A 12,966-nucleotide genomic window follows, 5' to 3' on the forward strand; every position below is an offset into this window, starting at 1 on the left:
GTATACCAAAGTAATAAGATTATTACATGCCCATTTCTTTCCTTTTTTCCCTTTTAATTTTCCTTTCATTCATTTGTATTTTATTTTTTACCTGTACAGCACTGTGCGTTTATATGTTTGTACATAATGTGAACTACATACATATATAGATACCATCTAATAGTCGCAAAAACAATAATGCTATATCACAGATGATTAGAGTAGACAGTTACACCTTGTTATTTGGGACAGGTACCCTTCAAAACATCGCCTCAAGATGGATTTAGCAAGTAGAAATATAAAATCCATATACATATGAGTGCGCAAAGTAGATCCGGTGTCAACCGGTTACCATATCAACTCAGACAACATAAGAAGATACTTAGCGCGATAGCAGCCACAACAGGTAATACAAGGTTTAGGAACAATGACAATAGCAAGTCTGTATTTGCAGCTTTGGGCATGTAACAAAAATTTAAACTGTCAGTGACTATAACATATACGAGTTATTACCCCAATAGAGGGATATTATATATAATTTAGTACACCGAAGGCACAATAGTTAAGCACACAATTTGATAATTATAAGGATAATGAATGGTACACTTTGTTTTATATTTTGAATATACTTTGATTACACTTCTGTATTATTTTAGCACTTGATCGTAATACCCGGAAATACAAGTAGTCAAACCAGTTCCAGTATGCAGGAGATGCGTTCCACACACCCTGTTTTGGCGCCAGTTCACGGAGTTTCACACTAATCAACACAGGTATTTGGTATTGTTTAATCACATGTATTGGTATATATGTTTGTTTGCTTGACACTAAGTTTATGCTGATGACGAGGAGCAAGTCCCCATTAAAGATTTTTTTCTTCACTAAAAGACCTGAGAGTGCATTCGTTTTTCCAGGAGTGTGTATATATATATATATATATATATATATATATATATATATATATATATATATATATATATATATATATATATATATATATATATATATATACACACACACACACATACATATATACATATATATACATACATACACACACACACATACACACACAGAAAGGATTGTGAGTGTTGGAGAGTCCCCAAGAACTAAACCAGCCGTATGCTGCCTAGGTCTACCTACCAGAGCAGAGAGTTCCCTATAGACTCCTGCTCCGATACAAATTTTTTTTTAAAAACAAGAGAGAACTGGTAGATCAGAAGAGGCGCACTCAACTATTAAAATTAATAACAATATGAGTTAAATGAGACCTACGATGCAGTTGCAAATAATGCTAGTGTAGATAAATAGTGTAGACTGATCCTCAAACATAGGACAGTACAATAAAATCGCTAAAAATCAGTATAAAATATGGTGTCAAGTCTTATACACCTTAAATTTCGGGCAGTAGTATAGTTGCCCTGCTGCTGTTGATAAATACAGGTTCTACTTGAACATCAAATGTAATAGTGTAAAAATATATATCACAGAAAAAGGAAATTTATTCTTACCTGATAAATTGATTTCTTTTACGATACGATGAGTCCACGGATTTCATCCTTACTTGTGGGATATCGCCTCCTGGTCAGCAGGAGGAGGCAAAGAGCACCACAGCAGAGCTGTATATATAGCTCCTCCCTTCCCTCCCACTCCAGTTATTCGACCGAAGTTAGGAAGAGAAAGGAAAAGCCAAGGTGCAGAGGTGATAGGGCGGGCCGTGGACTCATCATATCGTAAAAGAAATCAATTTATCAGGTAAGAATAAATTTCCTTTTCTTTTACATGATACGATGAGTCCACGGATTTCATCCTTACTTGTGGGATACAATACCAAAGCTTTAGTACACGGATGAAAGGGAGGGACAAGACGGGGAACCTGAACGGAAGGCACCACTGCTTGAAGAACTTTACTCCCAAAAACAGCCTCAGACGAAGCAAAAGTATCAAATTTGTAAAAAGTGTGCAGAGAAGACCAAGTTGCAGCCTTGCAAATCTGTTCCACAGAAGCATAATTTTTGAATGCCCAAGAGGAAGCCACTGCCCTAGTGGAATGAGCCGCAATACGTTCAGGAGGCTGCTGTTCAGCAGTCTCATAAGCAAAGCGGATGATACTCCTCAGCCAAAAAGAAAGAGGTAGCCGTAGCTTTCTGACCCTTACGCTTCCCAGAAAACACAACAAACAGGGAAGAAGATTGACGAAAATCCTTAGTCGCCTGCAAGTAGAACTTTAAGGCACGGACCACATCTAAATTATGCAACAGTCGCTCCTTCTTGGAAGAAGGATTAGGACATAAGGAAGGAACAACAATTTCCTGACTAATATTTTTATTAGAAACAACCTTAGAAGAAAACCATGTTTGGTACGTAACACCACCTTATCAGAATGGAAAATAAGATAAGGAGAATCATATAGAAATGCCGAAAGCTCAGAAATTCTGCGAGCAGAAGCAATAGCAACCAAAAAAAAAAACTTTCCAAGATAATAACTTAATATCTACGGAATGCATAGGTTCAAACGGAACCCCTTGAAGAACATTAAGAACTAAATTCAAACTCCAAGGAGGAGTAATAGGTCTAAACACAGGCCTGATTCTAGTCAGGGCCTGACAAAAAGATTGAACATCTGGAACATCTGCCAGACGCTTGTGTAACAAAATAGACAAAGCAGAAATCTGTCCCTTTAAGGAACTTGCTGACAACCCTTTCTCCAATCCGTCTTGGAGAAAAGACAAAATCCTGGGAATCCTAACCCTACTCCATGAGTAGCCCTTGGATTCACACCAATAAAGATATTTACGCCATATCTTATGGTAAATTCTTCTAGTAACAGGTTTACGAGCCTGTATCAAAGTATCAATGACCGAATCAGAGAACCCCCGCTTAGATAAAATCAAGCGTTCAAACTCCATGCAGTCAGTTGCAGAGAAACTAGATTCGGATGATGGAAGGGTCCCTGAATTAGAAGGTCCTTCCTCAATGGAAGCTTCCACGGTGGCTGAGATGACATTTCCACCAGATCGGCATACCAAATCCTGCGAGGCCACGCAGGAGAGATGAGGATCACCGAAGCCCTCTCCTGTTTGATTCGCGCAATCACCCGAGGAAGGAGAGCAAAAGGGGGGAAACACATAAGCTAGACTGAACGACCAAGGCACCGCTAAAGCATCTTTTAGCTCGGCCTGGGGATCCCTGGACCCGTATCTCGGAAGCTTGGCATTCTGACGAGATGCCATAAGATCCAACTCCGGCCTGCCCCATTTGAGAATCAGATTGGCAAATACCTCCGGATGAAGTTCCCATTCCCCCGGATGAAACGTCTGTCTGCTTAGAAAATCCACTTCCCTGTTTTCCACTCCTGGAACGTACATTGCCGACAGATAAGAGTGAGCCTTCGCCCACTGAATTATCTTGGCTACTTCTGCCATCGCTAAGGAACTCCTTGTTCCTCCCTGATGGTTGATGTAAGCTACAGTCGTAATGTTGTCCGACTGGAATCTGATGAATTTGGCAGAGGCCAGCTGAGGCCAAGCTTGAAGCGCATTGAATATTGCTCTCAATTCCAGAATATTGATGGGAAGTAGAGACTCCGATCGAGTCTACACACCCTGAGTCCTCAGGGAGTTCCAGACCGCCACCCATCCTATCAGACTGGCGTCTGTTGTCACTATTACCCATGAGGGTCTGCGGAAGAACGTCCTCTGGGACAGATGATCCAGCGATAACACCATAGAAGAGAGTCCCTTGTCTCCTGATCTAGCTGAATTTGAGGAGATAGATTTGTATAATCTCCATTCCATTGTTTGAACATGCTCAGTTGTAGAGGTCTGAGATGAAAACGAGCAAAAGGAACGATGTTCATTGCCGCTACCATCAATCCAATTGCCTCCATGCACTGAGCCACTGACGGCCAAGGATTGGACTGAAGGGCTCGGCATGTATTCAGAATCTTTAATTTTCTGACCTCCGTCAGAAAGATCTTCATGGACAAAGTCGATTAGAGTCCCCAAGAAAGGAACCCTTGTCTGAAGAACTAGCTAACTTTTCTCCAGGTTTACTTTCCACCCGTGAGTCCTCAGGAAGGACAGAACAATGTCTGTATGAGACCTTGCTAGTTGATAAGACGACGCCTGGATCAGAATATCGTCCAGATAAGGCGCTACTGCAATGCCCCGCGGTCTGAAAACCGTCAACAGAGACCCCAGAACCTTTGTGAAAATTCTGGGTGCCGTAGCCAGACCGAAAAGAAGGGCTATGAACTGAAAATGTTTCTCCAGAAAGGCGAACCTCAGGAACTTGTGATGATCTCTGTGGATAGGGACATGAAGATATGCATCCCTAAGATCCACGGTAGTCAAAAATTGACCCTCCTGGATCAAAGGAAGAATGGTCCGAATAGTTTCCATCTTGAAAGATGGAACTCTGAGAAACTTGTTTAGACTTTTGAGGTCTAAAATGGGTCGAAACTTTCCCTCTTTTTTGGGAACTACAAACAGATTGGAATAAAACCCTTGACCCCGTTCCTGCATTGGAATGGGACATATTACTCCCATGGACAGGAGGTCTCTTACACAACGTAAGAACGCCTCTCTTTTTATCTGGTCGACAGATAACCGAGAAAGAAGGAACCTTCCTCTGGGGGAAGAATTCCTGAATTCTAACTGATACCCCCTGGGACACAATCTCTAGTGCCCACGGATCCTGAACATCTCTTGTCCAAGCCTGAACAAAGTGAGAAAGTCTGCCCCCTACTAGATCCGGTCCCGGATCGGGGGCCGACCCTTCATGCTGACTTGGTAGCAGCAGCTGGTTTCTTGGATTGTTTACCCTTGTTCCAAGATTGGTTGGGTTTCCAAGTGGACTTGGCTTGAGAATAGATCCCTTCCTGTTAGGTGGAAAAGGAAGAGGGAATTCCCTTGAAATTTCGAAAGGAACGAAAATTACTCTGACGCCCCCTCTGTTTGGACGCTTTATCTTGAGGGAGGAGGTGACCCTTCCCTCCCATGATATCTGAAATCTCCTTCAAGTCAGGCCCGAACAGAGTCTTCCCCTTGTAAGGAATAGCCAAAAGCTTAGATTTAGACGACACATCTGCAGATCAAGACAGTAACCATAAGGCTCTGCGTGCTAAGATGGAGAATCCTGAACTCGTAGCCGCCAGTTTGGTAATCTGGAAGGAAGCATCTGTAATGAAGGAATTTAACTTAAGAGCTTTAATTCTATCCAATATTTAATCTAAAGAAGTCTCAGTCTTAAGAGACTCTTCGAAGGTATCAAACCAAAAAGCAGCCACAGTTGTGACTGTAACAATGCAGGCCGCCGGTTGCAAAAGAAATCCTTGATGAACATAGATCTTTTTGAGGAGACCCTCCAACTTCTTATCCATAGGGTCTTTGAAGGCACAACTATCCTCAATAGGAATAGTAGTTTCTTTAGCCAGGGTGGAAATAGCTCCCTCCACCTTAGGAATCGTCTGCCACGAATCTCAAATGGTGTCAGCTATAGGGTACATTTTCTTAAAAATAGGAGAAGGGGAGAACGGAATACCTGGTCTCTCCCATTCCTTAGCAATAATTTCTGAAGTTCTCTTAGGAACAGGGAAAACGTCACAATAAGAAGGCACCTCGAAATACTTGTCCATCTTACTCAGTTTCTCTGGGGGGACCACGATAGAGTGACAGTCATCCAGAGTCATGAAAACCTCCCTGAGTAACAGGCAGAGGTGTTCAAGTTTAAATCTAAAAGACATAACGTCCGAATCTGGCTGGGGCAAAATACTTCCTGAATCAGAAAGTTCCCCCTCAGACAGAGTCTCCATACCCCCCAATTCAGAGCCCTGGGAGGGTATATCAGAAATTGCCATCAAAGCATCAGAAGATGCATGGACCACATGGGCCTCTCTCCTACTACGTTTGCCTCTTAACACAGGCAAAGTAGATAAAACTTCTGAAAGCGTGGATGACATAACTGCAGCAATATCCTGCAGGGTGAAAGAAGCAGAAGCAGTTGAAGAACCTGGTGTCGCCTGAGCGGCTTTAAAGGCTGTGACGCTTGGGGAGCAAGGTGCGGCATACCCTGAATCTCATTAGTCTGAGAACAATCTTTAGAAATATCTTTATTAAAGAAAATCTGCTCTTTATACTATAAGGCCATCTCAATACATGAGAGACAAAAACGTAACAGGGGGTTCCACAATGGCATCTAAACACATAGGACATGTACTGTGTTCGATGTCATCCATGATAACAGAAGCAAAGGCAAGCATGGTCAAGTTACTGATAATATATGGATAAAAATCCTGACAGATAATCAGTCCAATTAATACAGTGTACTATGTCTTTAATAAACAAACTACCTTCTGTATTAAAGCCCGATATTTAAATAGGCAGAGAGTAAGTTGCGGGTTAACTTATACCCCACACTCCCTCACGTGAGCCCTTTAGAAAAACCCACTGGAATCCCAGAAAACAAAACAGTCACCCCGCCACAGCTCCGCTGCGGCTCCTACCTGCCTCCACGTGACCAAAAATATCCCCTTCGGAACAGCGTGCCTAAGATCGCTTGCAAGATACTCGCAACAAGCGGACTTAGGAGCCGCAAGGAGACACTGCCAACTGGAACTCATCAGAGAAGTAACTGCGCAGATAAGCGCATGAACACCAAGTTCCGCCCTTCGTGGGCGGAAAAAAACAAAACACAAAACCCGGCAAAAACAATTAATCCCCGCCATGTACCGGAGTCCATTAGAACAACAGTTACCCAACTCCTGTACTACCACCAGCGTCAGCCACACTCTATAAACAATAAAATTAAATAGAGAAAAGCCTGTTACAGTTCAGAGCAACTGAATACTAAAATAAATATCCCAGCGCTTCTAGGCTAAGTTAAATGCCAGATTGTCTGGAGAATAAGCAAAATGCCGGTTCCTATCCTCTTTTAAAATAATGAGAACCTACCTACTTGCAAAGGGAAGCCCCTACCAGAGCCCATAGCCCCTAATAGAAACGGCAGAGTACAGTCGATCTGAGATAAGCTGCAGCACCCCAGAGATATAAAAAACTACACTTACCTCAATGCTGAGGAACAGCATAAAAATCTCACTTTATCAAGAGGTCCACTGTTCCTCCTGAGGTCCTGTGAAGACAGAAGGGTCTTAGTTAAATTTCTCTAAGACCATCCATAGAAGGGCAGCACAATTATGGGAGGCGCAGTGAGACTAAAACCCCACCAGTTCCAATAGCCTAAAGGCTATAACTCCAGAGGCTGCCCTATAGTAAAATAGTACACTTTGGCACCATTTAAAAATAAAAAAAACTCTTGATTGAAGAAACTAAACTAACACCTCACTTTACCTCTTCCTATCACTAACACAGGCAAAGAGAATGACTGGAGTGGGAGGGAAGGGAGGAGCTATATATACAGCTCTGCTGTGGTGCTCTTTGCCTCCTCCTGCTGACCAGGAGGCGATATCCCACAAGGATGAAATCCGTGGACTCATTGTATCTTGTAAAGAAAAGCCAAAATAGTGCATTAATTATATGTACACGTATTAGTATTCAAATAAAGGTAAGCAAATGGTATATTTCAACATAAAAAAATGCAATAATATAATACAATACAATCTGTAATACAGAAAAGAAAATACAAGGATAAAGCAGTTAAAAGGGATAAAACAAAAAAACAATTTACAATAGTAATATATAAAATATATAAAAAATTCAAAGGTGCCACGAATAGAGGACCCCTTAGGGAATCTACTTACACTCCTTACCCCCAATCTGTATGAGGTAAGTGTTGCACAGTGTAGGGAGAGTCTTTCAAGAACACCCAGGATAGTAGATCGTTAGTGGCGAGTCCAGCTTTGATATCCGTTTAAAGGGCGTTCATCTTTTCACTGCAAATTGCAATTGCCTCTCCAAATCGGATTTCAAATGGCTACAAACTTAAACTGCAAGTAGAAAGAACAGCACAAAATGTCTGCAAGAACAATCACAGAAAGCTTTCAGATTTCGAGAGGGGACGCACATTTTATTTACTTTTGTGCAAGCTGTGGCAATTGCAATTTGCAGTGAAAAGATGAACACCCTTTAAAACGGATATCAAAGCTGTACTTACCACCAACGATCTACTAACTTGGGTGCTCTTGAAAGACTCTCCCTACACTGTGCGATACTTACCTCATATAGATTGGCGGTAAGGAATGCAAGTAGATTCCCTAAGGGGTCCTCTATTCTTGACACCTTTAGATTTTTTATATATTTTATATATTACTGTTGTAAATTGATTTTTGTTTTATCCATTTAACTGCTTTGTCCTTGTATTTTCTTTTCTGTATTACAGATTGTATTGTATCATCACATTTTTTTATGTTGAAATATACCATTTGCTTACCTTTATTTGAATATATTTGAATACTAATATGTGTACATATAATTAATGCACCTTTTTGACTTTTTCTGTAATATATATTTTTACACTATTACATTTGATGTTCAAATAGAACCAGCATTTATCAACAGCAGCAGGGCAACTATACTACTGCCCGAAATTTAAGGTGTATGAGACTTGACACCATATTTTATACTGATTTTTAGCGATTTTATTGTACTGTCCTATGTTTGAAGGTTTGTCTATTTGTCTACACTATTTATCTACACACACACACACATACAGATACACACACACACATATATATATATATATATATATATATATATACACATACACACACACACACACAGATACATACATGTCCATCCATTGCAGAAGCCAGATAAGTCTATACAGAAATATTGTCTGCAATAAGCATAATGTAAATGATAAATAATATTCAGCATTTGTTTACCTTCTTAACTTTCTCTGTGTTAAAACTATAAACCATTTGGCTGCAAGACACAATGTCATCATCAGAATCCACACCTGGCTCATGTTTGGGAGGCCTTGTGGGGGGGGTGAAAAGAAGAATCAAGAATAAGCACAATGATGAATGGCTTCTGGCAGTTTACAGAAACAAATTTTTAATTGTTAACCAAAATCTAAATGTCCTGAGAAGAGCTACAACCCATGGTGTCAGAGAGGAGTCAATGAGGCTCCAACAACTTACACTTCTTTTTCCCCAACATTTTTATTGTTGTTAAACAAAAAGAAACACTTCCACCAAAAACAAAATATGATATAGAACTTTTTGTCTCCAAGTTCCAGTTGGTCCTAAAATACAGAGTCATAGTTCTAAAATAACTTAGTTTCTCCCATATCAAGCAGTTTTATCGCATATTTGGATTTCTGAAAGGAGGGAGATACATTGCATTTGTACATTAGATGGGTAATCAATTTGAGACAATTTTGTAATAGATGTATTGTACTGTTCAAAAAACATAATTTATGCTTACCTGATAAATTCCTTTCTCCTGTAGTGTAGTCAGTCCACGGGTCATCCATTACTTATGGGATTATATCTCCTCCCTAACAGGTAGTGCAAGAGGATCACCCAAGCAGAGCTGCTATATAGCTCCTCCCCTCTACGTCATACCCAGTCATTCGACCGAAACCAAACGAGAAAGGAGAAACTATAGGGTGCAGTGGTGACTGGAGTTTAATTTAAAATTTAGACCTGCCGTAAAAACAGGGCGGGCCGTGGACTGACTACACTACAGGAGAAAGGAATTTATCAGGTAAGCATAAATTATGTTTTCTCCTGTTAAGTGTAGTCAGTCCACGGGTCATCCATTACTTATGGGATACCAATACCAAAGCTAAAAGTACACGGCAGGACCTTAACACGAAAGGAACCACTGCCTGAAGAACCTTTCTCCCAAAAACAGCCTCCGAAGAAGCAAAAGTGTCAAATTTGTAAAATTTTGAAAAGGTGTGAAGTGAAGACCAAGTTGCAGCCTTGCAAATCTGTTCAACAGAGGCCTCATTTTTAAAGGCCCAAGTGGAAGCCACAGCTCTGGTAGAATGAGCTGTAATTCTTTCAGGAGGCTGCTGTCCAGCAGTCTCATAGGCTAAACGTATTATGCTACGAAGCCAGAAGGAGAGAGAGGTAGCTGAAGCCTTTTGACCTCTCCTCTGTCCAGAATAAACGACAAACAGGGAAGAGGTTTGTCTAAAATCTTTAGTTGCCTGTAAATAGAATTTCAGGGCACGGACGACGTCCAGATTGTGCAGAAGTCGTTCCTTCTTTGAGGAAGGATTAGGGCACAATGAAGGAACAACAATCTCTTGATTGATATTCTTGTTAGTGACTACCTTAGGTAAGAACCCAGGTTTAGTACGCAGAACTACCTTGTCTGAATGAAAAATCAGATAAGGAGAATCACAATGTAAGGCTGATAACTCAGAGACTCTTCGAGCCGAGGAAATAGCCATTAGAAACAGAACTTTCCAAGATAACAGCTTGATATCAATGGAATGAAGGGGTTCAAACGGAACACCCTGTAAAACGTTAAGAACTAAGTTTAAACTCCATGGCGGAGCAACAGATTTAAACACAGGCTTAATCCTGGCCAAAGCCTGACAAAAAGCCTGAACGTCTGGAACTTCTGACAGACGCTTGTGTAAAAGAATGGACAGAGCTGAGATCTGTCCCTTTAACGAACTAGCAGATAAACCCTTTTCTAAGCCTTCTTGTAGAAAAGACAATATCCTAGGAATCCTAACCTTACTCCATGAGTAACTATTGGATTCGCACCAATATAAGTATTTACGCCATATTTTATGGTAAATTTTCCTGGTAACAGGTTTCCTAGCCTGTATTAAGGTATCGATCACAGACTCCGAGAATCCACGCTTTGATAGAATCAAGCGTTCAATCTCCATGCAGTCAGCCTCAGAGAAATTAGATTTGGATGTTTGAAAGGACCCTGAACCAGAAGGTCCTGTCTCAGAGGCAGAGACCATGGTGGACAGGACGACATGTCCACTAGATCTGCATACCAGGTCCTGCGTGGCCACGCAGGCGCTATTAGAATCACCGATGCTCTCTCCTGTTTGATCCTGGCAATCAGTCGAGGAAGTATTGGGAAGGGTGGAAACACATAAGCCATGTTGAAGACCCAAGGTGCTGTCAGAGCATCTATCAGAACAGCTCCCGGGTCCCTGGACCTTGATCCGTAACAAGGAAGCTTGGCGTTCTGGCGAGACGCCATGAGATCCAGATCTGGTTTGCCCCAACGCCGAAGCAGTTGTGCAAATACCTCCGGGTGAAGTTCCCACTCCCCCGGATGAAAAGTCTGCCGACTTAGGAAATCCGCCTCCCAGTTCTCCACGCCTGGGATGTGGATCGCTGACAGGTGGCAAGAGTGAGACTCTGCCCAGCGAATTATCTTTGAGACTTCTATCATCGCTAGGGAACTCCTTGTCCCTCCCTGATGATTGATGTAAGCCACAGTCGTGATGTTGTCCGACTGAAACCTGATGAACCTCAGAGTTGCTAGCTGAGGCCAAGCCAGAAGAGCATTGAGAACTGCTCTCAATTCCAGAATGTTTATTGGAAGAAGACTCTCCTCCTGAGTCCATGATCCCTGAGCCTTCAGGGAATTCCAGACAGCGCCCCAACCTAGTAGGCTGGCGTCTGTTGTTACAATCGTCCAGTCTGGCCTGCTGAAGGGCATCCCCCTGGACAGATGTGGCCGAGAAAGCCACCATAGAAGAGAATCTCTGGTCTCTTGATCTAGATTCAGCATAGGGGACAAATCTGAGTAATCCCCATTCCACTGACTTAGCATGCACAATTGTAGTGGTCTGAGATGCAGGCGTGCAAAAGGTACTATGTCCATTGCCGCTACCATTAAGCCGATTACCTCCATGCATTGAGCCACTGACGGGTGTTGAATGGAATGAAGGACACGGCAAGCATTTAGAAGTTTTGTTAACCTGTCTTCTGTCAGGTAGATTTTCATTTCTACAGAATCTATAAGAGTCCCCAAGAAGGGAACTCTTGTGAGTGGCAATAGAGAACTCTTTTCTACGTTCACCTTCCACCCATGCGACCTTAGAAATGCCAGAACCAACTCTGTATGAGACTTGGCAGTCTGGAAACTTGACGCTTGTATCAGAATGTCGTCTAGGTACGGAGCTACCGAAATTCCTCGCGGTCTTAGTACCGCCAGAAGAGAGCCCAGAACCTTTGTAAAGATTCTTGGAGCCGTGGCTAACCCGAAGGGAAGAGCTACAAATTGGTAATGCCTGTTTAGGAAGGCAAACCTTAGGTACCGATAATGATCCTTGTGAATCGGTATGTGAAGGTAGGCATCCTTTAAATCCACTGTGGTCATGTATTGACCCCTTTGGATCATAGGTAAGATTGTCCGAATAGTTTCCATTTTGAACGATGGAACTCTTAGGAATTTGTTTAGGATTTTTAAGTCCAAAATTGGTCTGAAGGTTCCCTCTTTTTTGGGAACCACAAACAGATTTGAGTAAAACCCTTGTCCGTGTTCCGACCGCGGAACTGGATGGATCACTCCCATTAATAAAAGGTCTTGTACACAGCGTAGAAACGCTTCTCTCTTTAACTGGTTTGCCGACAGCCTTGAAAGATGAAATCTCCCTTTTGGAGGAGAAGCTTTGAAGTCCAGAAGATATCCCTGAGATATGATCTCTAACGCCCAGGGATCCTGGACATCTCTTGCCCAAGCCTGGGCGAAGAGAGAAAGTCTGCCCCCCACTAGATCCGTTTCCGGATCGAGGGCCCACACTTCATGCTGTCTTAGGGGCAGCAGCAGGTTTTCTGGCCTGCTTGCCCTTGTTCCAGGACTGGTTAGGTTTCCAGCCCTGTCTGTAGCGAGCAACAGTTCCTTCCTGCTTTGGAGCTGAGGAAGTTGATGCTGCTCCTGCCTTGAAGTTACGAAAGGCACGAAAATTAGACTGTCTAGCCCTTGGTTTGGCTCTGTCTTGAGGCAGGGCATGACCCTTACCTCCAGTAATGTCAGCGATAATTTCTTTCAAACCGGGCCCGAATAATGTCTGCCCTTTGAAAGGTATGTTAAG

At 42.2% G+C, this 12,966-nt stretch overlaps 1 protein-coding gene across 1 annotated transcript in view; it reads right to left on the reverse strand.

Moving 5' to 3' along the window:
* The window catches only part of SETX (senataxin), a 136,024-nt gene that overhangs the window by 62,557 nt on the left and 60,501 nt on the right, over window positions 1-12,966 (reverse strand). The window contains exon 8 of the mRNA XM_053695584.1: window positions 8,822-8,915. Coding sequence (XP_053551559.1) covers window positions 8,822-8,915 — 94 coding nt within the window. The remainder of the gene's footprint in view (window positions 1-8,821; window positions 8,916-12,966) is intronic.

Source organism: Bombina bombina, chromosome 12 (assembly GCF_027579735.1).
Source record: "Bombina bombina isolate aBomBom1 chromosome 12, aBomBom1.pri, whole genome shotgun sequence".
Taxonomy (NCBI): domain Eukaryota; kingdom Metazoa; phylum Chordata; class Amphibia; order Anura; family Bombinatoridae; genus Bombina; species Bombina bombina.